The 19,717-nt window shown below is 48.6% G+C and overlaps 1 protein-coding gene across 9 annotated transcripts in view; it reads left to right on the forward strand.

Moving 5' to 3' along the window:
* LOC129834473 (myotubularin-related protein 13-like) overlaps positions 1–19,717 on the forward strand; it is a 157,261-nt gene that overhangs the window by 92,626 nt on the left and 44,918 nt on the right. For all 9 annotated transcript variants that reach the window (XM_055899481.1, XM_055899484.1, XM_055899485.1 and 6 more), the window contains one exon: positions 10,191–10,259. In XM_055899481.1, coding sequence (XP_055755456.1) covers positions 10,191–10,259 — 69 coding nt within the window. The remainder of the gene's footprint in view (positions 1–10,190; positions 10,260–19,717) is intronic.

A 19,717-nucleotide genomic window follows, 5' to 3' on the forward strand; every position in this document is an offset into this window, starting at 1 on the left:
CCACTTCTTTGAAAACCAACGAGCTCTGACCAAACACATTAGTCATCCATCTCTCAAATGCTTTGACCTCAACTGTTACAGTAAGATGCTGACTAAACTGTCCAAAGTGGATGCCAGTGCTATCGGTGCTGGACGCATCTTATCTGTGTATGTGGTAAACATTCTGCAGCTGTTTTAAGTCGTATCTCCTACTTGACAGCCACATGACTCAAAGACATGACTGACCTTAATTGGAATATTTGCACTAATGGCAGGCCTATTTGTTTCTGTGTGCGTGCAGAGCACCTCTCCTCCCTCTCTCCCCCTCCTGCTGTTGCAGGTTTGGAAGTGGACATTGCACAAGGCCAGGCGAGCAGAGTCCTGCTGTGGAAAAAGGGGTTTATGCATCCTGGCATCCCAAACATTTCCTATCAGAGAGAATTATGGGCCCCATGACAGTGCTCAAAAACACTGTCAAAATGTCATTCACACATGTGCTCCTTCACCTGCTGGGGGTTGTTGGGCAAAGGAGAAAAGTTGTAGGTCCATCCATTCTAGATTAGTTTATGTTCAGAGGTACTCTGGGCTGGCCAATGCTGTGATGCTATTGGCCAGATGGGCCCACAACCAATGTTCCCTCGGAGCTGAGGGCGCTCAGCTCACCTCGGACTTCCACGCAGAATAAATATGAGCCTTCACAGAGAAGCACGAGATTGCTCTTCACTCATCTTTCTACAGTTTCCCATTTTGTTAACACTATCAACGTTTCCTTCTACTGCGGCAATTGTGATTGAATCAAAGCAATATTAGTCACCGTAATATACCGAAACAAAAGAAACTATGCAGGATTTAGTATGCAAAACTAACTGTGGAAGAGATTTTCGTGTAGGCAGAGTGCTTTGGAGTAGGATTCTTTTGCATTGACAGGCATGACTCCGGCGCATATTCTACACAGACCGGTGCACCGTAACCAATCAGACCTGCAGTAGGTCTTCATGCAAATATCCATTTCCCTATATAGATCTGTGCCATTCACTTTGAACTGGACTGTATAAGCGGTCACTAGATGCGCTTGTTTTGAGATCAAAGTGGAAGCTGCATGTAGCCACGTGTGCACATTTGTTCATATTCTTTGCTAGTTAGTGAGTTATTAGCCCGATTTATAGCTCAGTTCTAGTCAACGATGGGGGAGTGGTTGCTTCCAACAAGAGACCAAAAGGTGTGCATTTCTAGCCCTCTTTGAAAAGGGAGTCAGGTAAAGAGCTTTTTTATGTCTTAAAAGGGCAGTGTTGTATTTTGTGACAGTCTTGAATCAACTAAGTAGCCAATAAACAGAGGTTAGGATAATTTCTCTGATTCTCTGTGATAATGGTATGGGAATAACAATTCATTTTATTTTGTAAAGTGGTTTGTTGCATCAAACACAATATTTTTAGTCACCTTGTCTGAAGGACAAGTGAATAAACAAGTTAATGCCAAGCTTAATGGAATGTAGACATTGAACACCACACATTGGCTGCTACTGCTACTGAATGATAGAACATCTATTTCCATGTTAAAATGTTACGGGATTAGTTTTTCTCCATTGTTTTGGATGGTAGGCCAGTCTGGTAGGCCTACGTTATGATCAAGTAGCCACAGTAGCCTACTTGGCCACTGTTTAAACTGTAACTTAAAGCGGGTACAGCCCCAGTGTTCATAGTAAACGCTCATTGGAAGTTGCACAGAATTTTCACAACTTCATGTTTACACTCAGCAGACCGGAAATTTGCTCAGTGCCGAAAACAAGAGGGAACCTTGGTTACAACCCCATTCAGACTAGGGTGTGTGAGTCAGGGAACCTGCTTGCGGTCTCCCCATTGGTATTTATTAGGATCAAAGCAGCAGCTACTCTTCCTGGGGTCCACATGAAACATGACATAATACATAGTACAGAACATTATTAGTCATGGACTGAACTACATACAGTGGGGCAAAAAAGTATTTAGTCAGCCACCAATTGTGCAAGTTCTCCCACTTAAAGATGAGAGGCCTGTAATTTTCATCATAGGTACACTTCAACTATGACAGACAAAATGAGAAGAAAAAATCCAGAAAATCACATTGTAGGATTTTTAATGAATTTATTTGCAAATTATGGTGGAAGATAAGTATTTGGTCAATAACAAAAGTTTATCTCAATACTTTGTTATATACCCTTTGTTGGCAATGACAGAGGTCAAACGTTTTCTGTAAGTCTTCACAAGGTTTTCACACACTGTTGCTGGTATTTTGGCCCATTCCTCCATGCAGATCTCCTCTAGAGCAGTGATGTTTTGGGGCTGTTGCTGGGCAACACGGACTTTCAACTCCCTCCAAAGATTTTCTATGGGGTTGAGATCTGGAGACTGGCTAGGCCACTCCAGGACCTTGAAATGCTTCTTACGAAGCCACTCCTTCGTTGCCCGGGCGGTGTGTTTGGGATCATTGTCATGCTGAAAGACCCAGCCACGTTTCATCTTCAATGCCCTTGCTGATGGAAGGAGGTTTTCACTCAAAATCTCACGATACATGGCCCCATTCATTCTTTCCTTTACATGGATCAGTCGTCCTGGTCCCTTTGCAGAAAAACAGCCCCAAAGCATGATGTTTCCACCCCCATGCTTCACAGTAGGTATGGTGTTCTTTGGATGCAACTCAGCATTCTTTGTCCTCCAAACAGTTGAGTTTGTTGGGTTTGAGTTTTTACCAAAAATAGTTTTTTAGTTTTTACCAAAAAGTTCTATTTTGGTTTCATCTGACCATATGACATTCTCCCAATCTTCTTCTGGATCATCCAAATGCTCTCTAGCAAACTTCAGACGGGCCTGGACATGTACTGGCTTAAGCAGGGGGACACGTCTCGCACTGCAGGATTTGAGTTCCTGGCGGCGTAGTGTGTTACTGATGGTAGGCTTTGTTACTTTGGTCCCAGCTCTCTGCAGGTCATTCACTAGGTCCCCCAGTGTGGATCTGGGATTTTTGCTCACCGTTCTTGTGATCATTTTGACCCCACGGGGTGAGATCTTGCGTGGAGCCCCAGATCGAGGGAGATTATCAGTGGTCTTGTATGTCTTCCATTTCCTAATAATTGCTCCCACAGTTGATTTCTTCAAACCAAGCTGCTTACCTATTGTAGATTCAGTCTTCCCAGCCTGGTGCAGGTCTACAATTTGGTTTCTGGTGTCCTTTGACAGCTCTTTGGTCTTGGCCATAGTGGAGTTTGGAGTGTGACTGTTTGAGGTTGTGGACAGGTGTCTTTTATACTGATAACAAGTTCAAACAGGTGCCATTAATACAGGTAACGAGTGGAGGACAGAGGAGCCTCTTAAAGAAGAAGTTACAGGTCTGTGAGAGACAGAAATCTTGCTTGTTTGTAGGTGACCAAATACTTATTTTCCACCATAATTTGTAAATAAATTCATAAAAAATCCTACAATGTGATTTTCTGGATTTTTTTCTTATTTTGTCTGTCATAGTTGAAGTGTACCTATGGTGAAATTTATAGGCCTCTCATCTTTTTAAGTGGGAGAACTTGCACAATTGGTGGCTGACTAAATACTTTTTAGCCACACTGTAACATTGCGCACACAGCCATGCAATCTCCATAGACAAACATTTGCAGTAGAATGGCCTTACTGAAGAGCTCAGTTATTTTCAAAGTGGCACCGTCATAAGATGCCACCTTTCCAACAAGTTAGTTCGTCAAATTTCTGCCCTGCTTGAGCTGCCTAGTCAACTGTAAGTGCTGTTATTGTGAAGTGGAAATGTCTAGGAGCAGCAATGGCTCAACCGTGATGTGGTAGGCCACACAAGCTCACAGAACAGGACCGCCGAGTGTAGAAGAGTGTAGTGTGTAGAAATCGTCTGTCATCGGTTGCAACACTCACTACTGGGTTCCAAACTGCCTCTGGAAGCAATATCAGCTTCATGAAATGGGTTTCCATGGCCAAGCAGCCGCACACATGCCTAAGATCACCATGCTCAATGCCAAGCTTCGGCTGGAGTGGTGTAAAGCTCCCCACCATTGGACTCTTGAGCAGTAGAAACACGCTCTATGGAGTGATGACTCACGCTTCACCATCTGGCAGTCTGACGGACAAATCTGGGTTTGGTAGATGCCAGGAGAACGCTACCTGCCTCAATGCATAGTGCCAACTGTAAAGTTTGAAGGAGGAGGAATAATGGTCTGGGGCTATTTATCATGGTTCGGGATAGGCATCTTTTTTCCAGTGAAGGGAATCTTAACACTACAGCATTCAATTCTAGGCGATTCTGTGCTTCCGACTTTGTGGCAACAGTTTGGGGAAGGCCCTTTCCTGTTTCATCATGGCAATGCCCCCGTGCACAAAGCAAGGTCTATACAGACATAGTTTGTCGATCGGTGTGGAAGAACTTGACTAGCCTGCACAGAGCCCTGACCTCAACGTCATCGAACACCTTTGGGTTGAATTGGAACGCAGACCGCGAGCCAGACCTAATCGTCCAACATCAGTGCCCGACCTCTCTAATTCTCTTGTGGCTGAATGGAAGCAAGTCCCCACAGTCTGGTTCCAACATCTAGTGGAAATCCTTCCCAGAAGAGTGGAGGCTAATAGCAGCGAAGGGGGACCCTCTCCATATACCCTCTCCACCCTCTCCATATTAATGCCTACGCACTTGTGATCATCTAGTGTATCAGTACATAGTCTATCTAGGTCTATTCAATAATAAAGTGCAAATTACAATACAAGATATATTACATGGCTGTGTCTCGTCATAGTCCCCTTTTATGACCCTTTTTTTCTGGTTGTATTGCTAGCTTGAGTTACCTGGGGTGGCAGAGTTCCATGTAGTCGTGGCTCTTTCAATACTGTGTGTTTCCCAGCCTCTGTTCTGAACCTGGGGACTGTGAAGAGACCTCTGATTGCATATGTTATGTTGTACCGATGAGTGTCTGAACTGTGTGCCATCTGCTTGAACAGACAGTTCAGTACCTTCAACACATCAACACCTCGCACAAAGACCAGTAGTGATGCTGTCAATCTCTCCTCAGCTTTGACCCTGGAGAGACTGACATACATGTTACTGACACTCTCCCTCTGTGTACATCTAAGTGCGATAGGTGCTGCTTTGTTCTGGACCAACTGCAATTGACTTATGTCCCTCTTTGCAGTACAGTCGTGGCCAAACATTTTGAGAATGACACAAATATACATTTTCACAAACTCTGCTGCATCAGTGTCTCTAGATATTTTTGTCTGATGTTACTATGAAATACTGAAGTATAATTACAAGCATTTCATAAGTGTCAAAGGCTTTTATTGAGAATTACATGAAGTTGATGCAAAGAGTCAATATTTGCAGTGTTGACCCTTCTTTTTCAAGACCTCTGCAATCCGCCCTGGCATGCTGTCAATTAACTTCTGGGCCACATCCTGACTGATGGCAGCCCATTCTTGCATAATCAATGTTTGGAGTTTGTCAGAATTTGTGGGGTTTTGTTTGTCCACCTGCCTCTTGTGCATTGACCACACGTTCTCAATGGGATTAAGGTCTGGGGAGTTTCCTGGCCATGGACCCAAAATATCGATATTTTGTTCCCCGAGCCACTTAGTTATCACTTTTGCCTTAAGGCAAGGTGCTCCATCATGCTAGAAAAGGCATTGTTCGTCAACAAACTGTTCCTGGGTGGTTGGGAGGAGTTCCTCTCGGAGGATGTGTTGGTATCATTCTTTATACATGGCTGTGTTAGGCAAAATTGTGAGTGAGCCCACTCCCTTGGCTGAGAAGCAACCCCACACATGAATGGTGCTTTACTGTTGGCATGACACAGGAATGATGGTAGCACTCACCTTGTCTTCTCCACTTTTTTCCAGATGCCCTAAACAATCGGAAAGGAATTCATCAGAGAAAATGACTTTACCCCAGTCCTCAGCAGTCCAATCCCTGTACCTTTTGCAGAATATCAGTCTGTCCCTGATGTTTTTCCTGGAGAGAAGTGGCATCTTTGCTGCCCTTCTTGACACCAGGCCATCTTCCAAAAGTCTTCGCCTCACTGTGCGTGCAGATGCACTAACACATGCCTGATGCCATTCCTGAGCAAGCTCTGTATTGGTGGTGCTCCGATTCCGCAGCTAAATCAACTTTGGGAGACGGTCCTGGAGCTTGCTGGACTTTCTTGGGCGCCCTGAAGCCGCCTTCACAACAATTGAACCACTCTCCTTGAAGTTCTTGATGATCCGATAAATGGTTGATTTAGGTGCAATCTTACTGGCAGCAATCTCCATGCCTGTGAATCCCTTTTTGTGAAAAGAAATGATGACGGCACGTGTTTCCTTGCAGGTAACCATGGTTGACAGAGGACAAAGAACAATGATTCCAAGCACCACCCTCCTTATAAAGCATCCAGTCTATTATTCTAACTCAATCAGCATGACAGAGGGATCTCCAGCCTTGTCCTCGTCAACACTCACACCTGTGTTAACGAGAGAATCACTGACATTATGTCAGCTGGTCCTTTTGTGGCGGGGCTGAAATGCAGTGGAAATGTTTTTGGGGATTCAGTTCATTTGCATGGCAAAGAGGGACTTTGCAATTAATTGCAATTCATCTGATCACTGTTCATAACATTCTGCAGTACATGCAAATTGCCATCATACAAACTGAGGCAGCAGACTTTGTGAAAAGTAATTTTTGTGTCATTCTCAACTGTTGGCCACGACTGTACATGACCACACAGTTGGGCAGTAGTCCAGGTGTGACAACTAGAGCCTATAAGACCCATCTCGTTGACTGAGATGCCAGAAGGCAGAGCAACGCCCTATCATAGACAGACCTCTTCCCATTTTAATAACCATTGAGTCTATATGTTTTGACCATGACAGCTTGCTATCTAGGGTTACACCCAGCAGTTTAGTCTCCTCAACTTCCTCAGTCGCCAAATTATTCAAAAATAGATCTAAATGAACTTTAGCATTGAGCAGATGATTCGTTTTTAGAGAGATTTAGCACTCATGGCTTTGCTTTGCTAAAGAAAGCAGTGTCCACATTCCCATTCATGCAATATCATATGCTGTTTTCTTTGCCCTCCTCTCTACTAGGATGTGCAGCTGTGTGTTTGACAGTCTCACAGCGTCCCCAGCCTACCTCCCTCAAGGACTTGGACAGTAACTTGGTTAAGGTTTAATTTAGAGTCCCCCACTTCTCCTGCTCTCCTTTAATATCCTCAGTGAGATGAGGAGTGGATTCTTGCTGTGAAAAAGCTCTCCCTCTGCTCTGCTTGGGGTTGCAGATGGGTCAGTCTCTGGTCTGGTTGGACAGGCTAACATAACGAAGGCACTGGGAAGTTCTCTCGAGCATCATTCTCAGGTACAGATAAAGCCGTTCGCCTTGGATGTCAGCCAGCAGGACCAGGTAAACATGGCCAGGGAACACCGTACAGGCCAGGAAGCGAACAGTGATTTTATTCCATTTTATTCCTGACATTCAATTTGATTAGTGTACCATAGTTTCTAGTCTGTCTTTGTCTGTGTGTATGGTATGTGTCTGTGTGCACGGCTGTGTGCAGTATTGTGCTTGTTTATCAATGAGTCAGCTTATGATGAGTGAGTGGTTCGTGCTCTATGGTTCCACAGCACAGCAGCCTCATAAAAGCCTCCTCCAGCTCCCCTTCTCTGCTTTAAATACCGGTCTCAGTCGGACGGTTCCTGGAAAGTTCTAAGGGAGAGAGGTGTCTGAAGTCTGCAGGAAGATGCTCTATGATCACTTCCTGTCATGGGGCCATGTCAAACGTGCGGGTCCAGGGTCTTTGTTTGCTGAGTATCGGCCTACGTGTTTATCAGGGGCAAAACTCCATGAGTCATCCGTGAACCACAGCCTTGAGAGAGAGAACGAAAGAGACGGAGGAAAGAGGAAGGGAGACGGCCTCCTCCTTCCTAAGCGGAGCTGCGGGGGAGCACGTTGCTCTCCTCACCATTCTGTACACAGATACGCTTACGCACATACATTTATACACGCATGCCCCGCCCCTGCACTCTTGCATGTGCTCGTATGCACTACGGCGACTGCAGTGTCCCGAATTATAAACGGCAGCATTCCTCTGTCTCAATGTAAACAGGCATACGTGCTGCTGGTAAACCAGGAATAACTCCATGCAGTTGAGCCTACACAGGCCAGCAGACAAAAAGGTCTCCCTCACTCCTTGCCTTCTTTCAGCCCGACTGTTCGGCGTCTTTATACTCTTAGTAGGGTTTGTTGTGACCTATTGGCCTAGGAAGTTCTGAACTACAGTAAATCATGACGCTAACCTGGATAACTGCTTCTAAGACATGTCTTCCCTAAACGTGGCATTTTCCTTGTCAGATTACAGCGCTGCCCTGTTTGTAGATGATACTGAGGTCGCCTGAAGTAAACGCAATTGTGTCAGAATGACATATGTACACTGGGTCTGTTTTCTTACAGATAGCAGAGCACTGCTTGGTCTTATGACACTTCTTCATGGTCTGAATCAATGCTTCTGCCTTTTGATGTTGACAGGCTCGGCTCAAGGCGTTACAGTACAGTGTTTTGGAAAGATGCTTTATAAAATGTTAGCCCAGACTTGGCTCCTCTGACCTTGTGGTCTTTTTGTCTGAATAACGACGTCTCTGTTAAATGTTTCCATTTTTCTGCCCTTGCGCTTCTGCTCCTGGAGTTATTTGGAGAGTTTTCGCTGGGTTCTTTGAACCTCTGTGACCTGCGGCATTGTCAAGGATGCCGGTAAACAAAGCTTTGGTGGCTCTCCAAACTGGAGTATTCAACCGCAACCCAAAATAACTAAAAACGAACTGCAAGGGGAAAACAAGAAAGTATATCGCTCGGTCCATGGGGGGCCAGGCTTTCATGTTTAGCTGAAGACCGTGTGTTTTGCATTTGCTTCTCTCTGTACATTCCTCCGTTTTTTGTGAGGTATGAGGGAATGGGGGATTTATCCATGAAAAAGGCCCCCAATCCAATATTGGCAAGTCCAGCATTCCTGTCACAATCCCTTTACCCCCCCTCTCCTGCCAAAATGAGAGTCTCTGATCGTGTGTGTGAGGTGGTGTGCGTCTTTGTGAAAATGCAAAGGTTGTCGAATGCGTGCGTGGTTATGAAGTGTTCGTTCGTATGTGTATGACAGATGGTCTGTGAATGTAGATGTGTTTAGGGTTGTGTGTGTGTGCATGTATTTGATTTACGATGTTCCCTGCCCTTGGGTTCCCTGTGAGGGTTATGAGACACAGCACCAGATCAGGATCAGCTCTGCTGTTTTGACTTGACTTAAATCACGTTTCCGGCGGCCATTCTGATTTTCCCAGTTGACCAAATAAATCCCAACAAAGCTCATGGAGATAAGTACCAATTTCCTGTGTGTGGAGCTCTTTTGGGTCCGAATTGGGTCCTTTTCAGACTTTCTCCTTTTCCCATCCAGTCTCTCTGTTCTCAATATGAGCCATTTTATTTGGGCCCTTAAGTCCCCAGTTCTACTGGATGTATTGTACTATCTGCCAGAATGCCGTGCTTATCTCTAATGCTCCATTGAATACAACTTATTTTATTTCAGACAGACCCCAGTACAGATGCATTCTGTGAGTGGTGTAAAAATGGAAGAAAAAAATTGTCAGCTGCGCTCTAGCTGTTTCAGAAATGAAATGTCCGTTTTTTTGGACTCGCCATGGTGCTTGACTAATAGATGTTGCATTTTAAAGCCAAGACAATTTGATTTTATGCAACAAAATCCCATGGTTTCATTCAATACGTTTGTAGATGTTGTTCCCGGAAACTCTGGGATGTAATCTGGAGCAGGAATGCAAAACGTGAAATGACCAATAAATTGACAAATTGGAACATTCTGACAATTGTCAGGATTATATAAGCCTATTGGAAGCATATGTTCCAACGCTGCAGTGGCCTTGATAGGGAAAGTATAGCTGGTGCCAACCCTGAAAATTAAATTACTCCAAATGACGATTTTTTGCAATCGACTATCAGATTTTGCTCGTACGTAATGTTTTTTGGAGAGGTGCACTGGCCAGACCTTCTTGACCCATAGAGATATAACAGATGCACTGGCCAGACCTTCTTGACCCATAGAGATATAACAGATGCACTGGCCAGACCTTCTTGACCCATAGAGAAATAACATTGTCATGCTGTGTCCTGACCTCACCTCTCCGATGTTGTGTGACCCACAGGACTGCTCCAGCTCTGAAGAGTACACGGTCGCCTCCGCCCTGCTGCCCCTGACGACGGCCTTTTACCGGGTGAGTGACTGACTGACTGGGAGATTCCATTCCACAGAGTTCTTCTCCTCTCTCACACAGACAGAGCAGATAGCGAGTCAGCCAGCAGGTCCTTTTGATTATATTGCTCAATCAAGGGCAGGACGGCCTGGCATTCACCACAAGCTGGCCGTCCTAACGGAGGGTATTTATAACCTGGGGGGCAATAATAGAAAAGGGATGGGGTGTGATATCCCAGCTGTCCTGGCACTGGTCCTGTTCTGAAGGTTGCCTCTGGTGCATGCAGCATGCTTTGACCTCATGTCAGGAGCTGTGTTCCAAGCAGGACAAAAGACTTCCCAGGCCTCCGACCATGCAGCTCTGGGACAGGGGAGTGTCCCGTTTGTTCTCAGACGAGCCACATTAGGGTAAAGGGGGTGAGAACTGCACTTCACACCAAATCCCAGAGGGCCGCTGTGGTTTGTGGTTTCCAACTTCTCGTGATCAGACTCGGTTGCTGTGGCGCGCACCACAAATCTGTCCCCAACGCTCTGCTGTTGCCACAGTGACAGATACAATTGTGAGCTGTTGCCCTGCATTGGGTACAGACCCTAAGAGACAGAATTTGGACCTCGCCCACTCTCTGCCATCGTATGTCTCACCCTGTTCTTACAGGACAGGCTGATGTAACGCTCTGAGATAAGCCTGATCTCTGTTTCCCAGCCAGGGTAACCATTGGAAATGTACACTTATAGTAAGTTATCTAAATAAAACCAAGGGAATTGTCTCTGTTTGTTGATACAGGTGTACAGTGTGACCTATGTAATGGGGGTGAGAGCAGAGTTGTCTCTGTACACAACCTGAGTAAAGTGGTCACAGACCTCACTACAGCACATTGTTGATAGTTTGGTTTGTTGCTGTAACGGAGTAACAGTGTCTCTCTGTGACCGTCAAGTTGTCAACACAACACTGTGACCTTAGGCTCCAGCTTTCTGCCTCTTCATTAAGACATCTGAAAGCCATTGCCTAAACGCATTGGATTTCCTGTCGTTTTTCCCCCCCCGTTTCCCCATTTTACGTAACCATAAAATCTGATTAAATGGTTACGTTAAAGGACCTTTATCACCAGGTTTTCAGAAAGAGACACGAATCCTGAGAGGCATCTCATTCTCAACGGAGCTGTTTCTGGCACGGGAGGAATGAGAAGGAATGATATCGTGAGCTCCAGAACGCAACAGATTTCTCCCAGATTTCCAAAGGAATGGCATTAACTGTAGAGTCCAGCATGTGGTCACGCAAATGGCGAAAAGCAAGAGCACAGGAATCCACCACGGTCCATATTGTGTAATCTCCTGTGTGATGAAAAAACGCTGGAAAAACAACGTATCCCAAAAAACCAGAGCACCTTGTGATGGTTCACAACGCTCCGCAGAGATTCTCGGGATAATCTCAGCATCGCACGATAGTCAATTACATCCTTTTGCAAAATGTCTGTTGGCCTGCTTTACTCTACCCCCCATCCTGCCACATTTCCAAAAAGTCTTTGACTTTACCACACTGACTGTTATGGGGCTGTTCAAAGCATGCCTTGCAGCAGATGAAGTAGCCAGTGGTTCTGTAAGTGTTGGGTTTACCCCATGCTATAGTAGAGGACCATGACAGTCTACTGTAGGACACTGCTGAGAGAACCATTTGTAAGGGAACAGAGGGGGTGTCTTCTCTCTGTATCCAGGTGATCCAATCGTGACAAAATAGCAGATGAAATGTGCAATCCTTTTTCAGTGGTACATGTGTTTTGTTACGAAGCCAAAAAGAGAACATTTCAACCAGGACCGTTTGTTTCTTTGCCATGGAATGGTTTTGACACCGGTCTTCTGGTCAAGATTATTTGGTACCTTTTCATGGAAGATTAGCTCTAATATCATTCAGCATGGACTTTATTACACTACCAAGGAAAACAACACGTTTCGGGTACATGTTGCACATCTGTGTCCAAGTACTCCTTACCTCCTAGCTTCAGTACTCAACTGCTAAGCCCTCCAAACACAGCCTTACTGCAACAGCACACTGTCCAAACGTCAAGACAACCTGCTGTCAGTAGATCCCATTTATATTTCCTAGAAGGTGAAGCTGATCTGATAGGTGTTTTACCTGTGGGTCACGCCAGGGGAGGAAAACCTTTAATACAATGGTAGTTAAAACTGTGCCAGAGGTATCCCCGGAAAGGCATTTGGACAGCTGGATTCCCACACACACAAAACCTGTCTGTAATCTCCATAGAAAGACTTAGTTAATCAGTGCTCAAGTGGCTTTGAGTGATTAGGCTACTCTTTTACACCTTTTACGTAACCACAGTAACCCTAGCTTGCCTCTTGAATTTGCTGCATAGTTTCATTATACACATGTTCTTATTTTGGAGTAGAGCAGGCCTATTGCTTTCCTTAAGTGGAATTCCATCCGTGTAAATCGTGAACTATACATAATATACAGTTTCGCAGTGGCAAGGCGTGCCATTGACAACATCCGCTTTGCTGATTACCGTATCGTTTTTTACTTACTTCAGCCAGTCCTCATGCTCAGTCCACAGGAGTATATAGTTTTACATCCCCTCCACTCTCAAAACCCTTCCCAACGAGGTCAGTTGGCTTAAGGCCCTTTTCTATTAAAACCGCTGCTTCACCTGTACCTGTCATCCATCACTCCTCATTGGCGTCTTCTCCAGAGCCTCTCGGCCCGTCAACCTCTGCTTCCCGCAGTAACTACAACGAGACGAGGGGATCGGGTCTGGAAGAAATTAGGTCAGGGCTTCACCTTCTGGGTTTCATCACCACAGTATGTAATGTGTTCAATCATCACAATGCCCCCATCTGAAGGCTGCCCCCAGAATCAGACTCTAAATTAACATGACCCTTTTATAGTCACATATTTCTAGTAAATCTCCTAAGTCTTAAGTTAGAGTGAAAATTCATGAAAGCCTTATGAGGTTTTTCTCAACTTAATCTGAAGAATATAGACTGACCTGTCACGGTGGTCTTCTTTCAGTCACAGTGCTGCTGCCCAACCTCTCCTCACTACAGAATGTGAGAAGCTTCCCAGCAATGTGCCCGCTCCCACAGAGTGTTTGTGGGAGAGACGTGTGTGTTTTTGGTTTGTGTTTTGGGCAAATGTTCAAACTGAAGAGCCGCCTTTCATTGACCTATATTCTATATTCTGCCCCTTCCTTCCCTCGGTCTGTCTGGTGTCTGGCAGGCTGCACAGTGATGTCTGGCCGGTGTCTGGCAGGCTGCACAGTGATGTCTGTCTGGTGTCTGGCAGGCTGCACAGTGATGTCTGGCCGGTGTCTGGCAGGCTGCACAGTGATGTCTGTCTGGTGTCTGGCAGGCTGCACAGTGATGTCTGGCTGGTGTCTGGCAGGCTGCACAGTGATGTCTGGCTGGTGTCTGGCAGGCTGCACAGTGATGTCTGGCTGGTGTCTGGCAGGCTGCACAGTGATGTCTGGCTGGTGTCTGGCAGGCTGCACAGTGATGTCTGGCAGGCTGCAGATTGAGGTCTGGCTGGTGTCTGGCAGACTGCACAGTGAGGTCTGGCAGACTGCACAGTGAGGTCTGGCAGGCTGCACAGTGAGGTCTGGCTGGTGTCTGGCAGGCTGCACAGTGAGGTCTGGCTGGTGTCTGGCAGGCTGCACAGTGAGGTCTGGCTGGTGTCTGGCAGGCTGCACAGTGAGGTCTGGCTGGTACCTGGCAGGCTGCACAGTGAGGTCTGGCAGGCTGCACAGTGATGTCTGGCCGGTGTCTGGCAGGCTGCACAGTGATGTCTGTCTGGTGTCTGGCAGGCTGCACAGTGATGTCTGGCCGGTGTCTGGCAGGCTGCACAGTGATGTCTGTCTGGTGTCTGGCAGGCTGCACAGTGATGTCTGGCTGGTGTCTGGCAGGCTGCACAGTGATGTCTGGCTGGTGTCTGGCAGGCTGCACAGTGATGTCTGGCTGGTGTCTGGCAGGCTGCACAGTGATGTCTGGCTGGTGTCTGGCAGGCTGCACAGTGATGTCTGGCAGGCTGCAGATTGAGGTCTGGCTGGTGTCTGGCAGACTGCACAGTGAGGTCTGGCAGACTGCACAGTGAGGTCTGGCAGGCTGCACAGTGAGGTCTGGCTGGTGTCTGGCAGGCTGCACAGTGAGGTCTGGCTGGTGTCTGGCAGGCTGCACAGTGAGGTCTGGCTGGTGTCTGGCAGGCTGCACAGTGAGGTCTGGCTGGTACCTGGCAGGCTGCACAGTGAGGTCTGGCAGGCTGCATAGTGAGGTCTGGCTGGTGTCTGGCAGGCTGCACAGTGAGGTCTGGCAGGCTGCAAAGTGAGGTCTGGCTGGTGTCTGGCAGGCTGCACAGTGAGGTCTGGCTGGTGCCTGGCAGGCTGCACAGTGAGGTCTGTCTGGTTTCTGGCAGGCTGCACAGTGAGGTCTGGCTGGTGTCTGGCAGGCTGCACAGTGAGGTCTGGCAGGCTGCACAGTGAGGTATGTCTGATGCCTGGCAGGCTGCACAGTGAGGTGTGTCTGGCAGGCTGCACAGTGACTTCTGGCTGGTGTCTGGCAGGCTGCACAGTGAGGTCTGGCTGGTGCCTGGCAGGCTGCACAGTGAGGTCTGGCTGGTGCCTGGCAGGCTGCACAGTGAGGTATGTCTGGTGTCTGGCAGGCTGCACAGTGAGGTCTGCAAAACTAACCACTCTTGGAACAACATATGTTACTTACTTTAGAGGGCTTTGTGTCTGGTGAAGTCATCATAATGCAGCCAACAGGTTGAACTGTGTTTGACAGAAGCTTCTGGGTTAAACTGGGTTGGCGTGCTCTCTTGGGCTCAGTAAGTAGTTTACCTAAACTGCATGCAACCTTTTGTACAGGCCATATCTCAGTTAGCAGTGACAGGTTGTTGTATTGTTCTGTATAAATGTTTCTGAATTCCTCGGCAAATGTACTACTTCTGATAAAAACCCTTCTTACTACAGCACTGTTTGGGTCAGTGTTATTGTGCCCTTTAATAAACTCACATTTTTATTCATGTTTTGATTGTTGCAGTTGAATGTAGAGCGAAAGTAGAGCTCTGCCTACCCCTTGGCTCTCTGAGGTAACAATCTAGTTAGATGATTCTGGACTCAACACAGAAAACCGTTGGACTGTTTCAATTCCTTCTGCCCCAGTTTATGCGTGGAGGGATTGGAAGGTTTTCGCTGTCAAGCTGTTTTACGTTTGGTCCTGGGGAGAACGGATGATTTATGTTGTGACCTTTGTGTCCCTGTGAGACGTCTAGAGCTGGACTCGTCTCTGTTTACTCTGCATTGTAGAACATTTATGTTAACAGTACATCCCGCATGTATACTTATGGCATAATGGACTTGTTTGTTCCACGCTTTTCAACATGTCGTCTCTGTTTGTTTGACTCGGTCATCTGTATAAATACGTTGTTTGGATGGCGACGTCTTCAGTGCTACAGGACGCAAATAACTCTAATGACGCAATAGTGATTCATGGGGAATAAATCTAGAAAGATTGATTGGTCCAAGTCGGGTTATTTTCTTCCCCCAGAGTCTGTCACAAAGGACTTCTAAAGAAATGTCTATTTTTATGCCCATGGACGCCAAGTGATTTGCTCCAAAACAGACAAAGTATTTTGTTGCCCAAGGCTGGCTAGGGATCAAACACGCCACTTTCCCTCCAGTGTCCAGATAGATACAGGTCAACCAGCAGAGCTATGAGATATCGTACCTCCCTTTAGAGCTGATGAACACATCCTGAGCTCTCTGTATATGTCTCTCTCACTGTCTATCTATCTCTATGGGCAATACTGTATTATTGGAGAGTTACCACCTCTTCCTTCAAGTCATGTCATAAACCAGCCTTCTGGGATCCCCTAGCCAGACCTTGAGCTATGTCTGGCTCTCTCTCTGTCTGTCTGGCTCTCTGTGTCTGTCTGTCTGGCTCTCTGTGTCTGTCTGTCTGGCTCTCTGTGTCTGTCTGTCTGGCTCTCTGTGTCTGTCTGTCTGGCTCTCTGTGTCTGTCTGTCTGGCTCTCTGTGTCTGTCTGTCTGGCTCTCTGTGTCTGTCTGTCTGGCTCTCTGTGTCTGTCTGTCTGGCTCTCTGTGTCTGTCTGGCTGGCTCTCTGTGTCTGTCTGGCTGGCTCTCTGTGTCTGTCTGGCTGGCTCTCTGTGTCTGGCTGGCTGTTTCTCTGTGTGTCTGTCTGGCTCTCTGTCTGGCTCTCGGGTTGTCTGGCTGGTTGGCTCTCTGGCTGGCTGGCTCTGGCTGGCTGGCTCTCTGGCTGGCTGGCTCTCTGGCTGGCTGGCTCTCTGGCTGGCTGGCTCTCTGGCTGGCTGGCTCTCTGGCTGGCTGGCTCTCTTTGTGGCTGGCTGGCCCGCTGGCTAGATGGCTGGCTGGCTCTCTTTGTGGCTGGCTGGCTCGCTGGCTAGATGGCTGGCTGGCTCTCTTTGTGGCTGGCTGGCTCGCTGGCTAGATGGCTGGCTGGCTCTCTGGCTGGCTCTCTTGCTGGCTGGCTCTCTGTGTGGCTGGCTGGCTCTCTGTGTGGCTGTCTGGCTCTCTGGACCGATGGCTGGCTCGCTGGCTGGCTGGCTCTCTGGACCGATGGCTGGCTGGCTCTCTGGACCGATGGCTGGCTGGCTCTCTGGCTGGCTGGCTGGCTCTCTGGCTGGCTGGCTCTCTGGCTTGCTGGCTGGCTTGCTCGCTCTCTGGCTGGCTGGGTCTCTGGCTGGCTGGCTTGCTGGCTCTCTGGCTGGCTTGCTCGCTCTCTGGCTGGCTGGCTCTCTGGCTGGCTGGCTCTCTGTCTGGCTTGCTCGCTTTCTGGCTGGCTGGCTCTCTCTGTGGCTGGCGCTCTGTGGCTAGCTGGCTCTGTGTCTGTCTGTCTGGATCTCTGTGTGGCTGTCTGGATCTCTGTGTGGCTGTCTGGATCTCTGTGTGGCTGTCTGGATCTCTGTGTGGCTGTCTGGATCTCTGTCCGGCTGTCTGGATCTCTGTCCGGCTGTCTGGATCTCTGTCCGGCTGGCTGGATCTCTGTCCGGCTGGCTGGATCTCTGTCCGGCTGGCTGGATCTCTGTCCGGCTGGCTGGATCTCTGTCCGGCTGGCCCGCTGTGTTGCTGTGTGGCTGGTGGCTCTCTGTGTGGCTGTCTGTCTGCCTCTGTGTCTGTCTGCCTCTGTGTCTGTCTGCCTCTGTGTCTGTCTGCCTCTGTGTCTGTCTGCCTCTGTGTCTGTCTGCCTCTGTGTCTGTCTGCCTCTGTGTCTGTCTGCCTCTGTGTCTGTCTGCCTCTGTGTCTGTCTGCGTGTGTGTCTGTCTGCGTGTGTGTCTGCGTGTGTGTGTGTGTGTGTGTGTGTGTGTGTGTGTGTGTGTGTGTGTGTCCCTCTCTGTATGTGTGTCTCTGTGTCTGTCTGGATTTCTGTCTGTCTGTCTGGATTTCTGTCTGTCTGTCTGGATCTCTGTGTCTGTCTGGATCTCTGTGTGGCTGTCTGGATCTCTGTCCGGCTGGCTGGATCTCTGTCCGGCTGGCTGGATCTCTGTCCGGCTGGCTGGATCTCTGTCCGGCTGGCTGGATCTCTGTGTGGCTGGCCCGCTGTGTTGCTGTGTGGCTGGCTCTCTGTGTGGCTGTCTGTCTGCCTCTGTGTCTGTCTGCCTGTGTGTGTGTGTGTGTCTGTCTGGCTCTGTCTGTGTGGCTGGCTCTCTGTCTGTGTGACTGCCTTTCTCTCTGGCTGTCTGGCTGCCTGTGTGTCTGACTCTTTGGCTGTTTGTCTGCCTGTGTGGCTCTCTGGCTGTGTGTCTGGCTTTCTGGCTGTGTGCCTTGCTCTCTGGCTGACTGTCTGTGTGTCTGGCTCTCTGTGTGTCTGGCTCTCTGTCTGTCTGGCTCTCTGTCTGTCTGGCTCTCTGTCTGTCTGGCTCTCTGTCTGTCTGGCTCTCTGTCTGTCTGGCTCTCTGTCTGTCTGGCTCTCTGTCTGTCTGGCTCTCTGTCTGTCTGGCTCTCTGTCTGTCTGGCTCTCTGTCTGTCTGTCTGGCTCTCTGTCTGTCTGGCTCTCTGTCTGTCTGGCTCTCTGTCTGTCTGGCTCTCTGTCTGTCTGGCTCTCTGTCTGTCTGGCTCTCTGTCTGTCTGGCTCTCTGTCTGTCTGGCTCTCTGTCTGTCTGGCTCTCTGTCTGTCTGGCTCTCTGTCTGTCTGGCTCTCTGTCTGTCTGGCTCTCTGTCTGTCTGGCTCTCTGTCTGTCTGGCTCTCTGTCTGTCTGGCTCTCTGTCTGTCTGGCTCTCTGTCTGTCTGGCTCTCTGTCTGTCTGGCTCTCTGTCTGTCTGGCTCTCTGTCTGTCTGGCTCTCTGTCTGTGTGGCTGCCTTTCTGTCTGTCTGTGTGGCTGCCTTTCTGTCTGTCTGTGTGGCTGCCTTTCTGTCTGTCTGTGTGGCTGCCTTTCTGTCTGTCTGTGTGGCTGCCTCTCTGTCTGTCTGTGTGGCTGCCTCTCTGTCTGTCTGTGTGGCTGCCTCTCTGTCTGTCTGTGTGGCTGCCTCTCTGTCTGTGTGGCTGCCTCTGTGTCTGGCTCTCTGGCTGTTTGTCTGGCTGTTTGTCTCTCTGGCTCTCTAGCTGTGTGTCTGGCTCTCTAGCTGTGTGTCTGGCTTTCTGGCTGTGTGTCTGGCTCTCTGGCTGACTGTCTGTGTGTCTGGCTCTGTCTGTGTGGCTGTGTGTCTGGCTCTCTGGATCTCTGTCTGTGTGGCTGTGTGTCTGGCTATCTGGCTGTGTGTCTGGCTCTCTGGCTGTGTGTCTGGCTCTCTGGCTGTCTGTCTGGCTCTCTGGCTGTCTGTCTGGCTCTCTGGCTGTCTGTCTGGCTCTCTGGCTGTCTGTCTGGCTCTCTGGCTGTCTGTCTGTGTGTCTGTCTGTGTGTCTGTCTCTCTGTCTGTGTGTCTGTCTCTCTGTCTGTGTGTCTGGCTCTCTGTCTGTGTGTCTGGCTCTCTGTCTGTGTGTCTGGCTCTCTGTCTGTGTGTCTGGCTCTCTGTCTGTGTGTCTGGCTCTCTGTCTGTGTGTCTGGCTCTCTGACTGTGTGTCTGGCTCTCTGTCTGTATCTGTCTGTAGGTCTGTCTGTATCTGTCTGTAGGTCTGTCTGTGTGTCTGTCTCTCTGGCTGTGTGTCTGGCTCTCTGGCTGTGTGTCTGGCTCTCTGGCTCTGGCTCTCTGTCTGTGTGTTTGTCTCTCTGTCTGTGGGTCTGGCTCTGGCTCTCTGGCTGTGTGTCTGGCTCTCTGTCAATCTGTGTGTCTGGCTCTCTGGCTGTCTGTGTGTCTGGCTCTCTGGCTGTCTGTGTGTCTGGCTCTCTGGCTGTCTGTGTGTCTGGCTCTCTGGCTGTCTGTGTGTCTGGCTCTCTGGCTGTCTGTGTGTCTGGCTCTCTGGCTGTCTGTGTGTCTGGCTCTCTGGCTGTCTGTGTGTCTGGCTCTCTGGCTGTCTGTGTGTCTGGCTCTCTGGCTGTTTGTCTGTCTGTTTGTCTGGCT

Source organism: Salvelinus fontinalis, chromosome 35 (assembly GCF_029448725.1).
Source record: "Salvelinus fontinalis isolate EN_2023a chromosome 35, ASM2944872v1, whole genome shotgun sequence".
NCBI lineage: Eukaryota > Metazoa > Chordata > Actinopteri > Salmoniformes > Salmonidae > Salvelinus > Salvelinus fontinalis.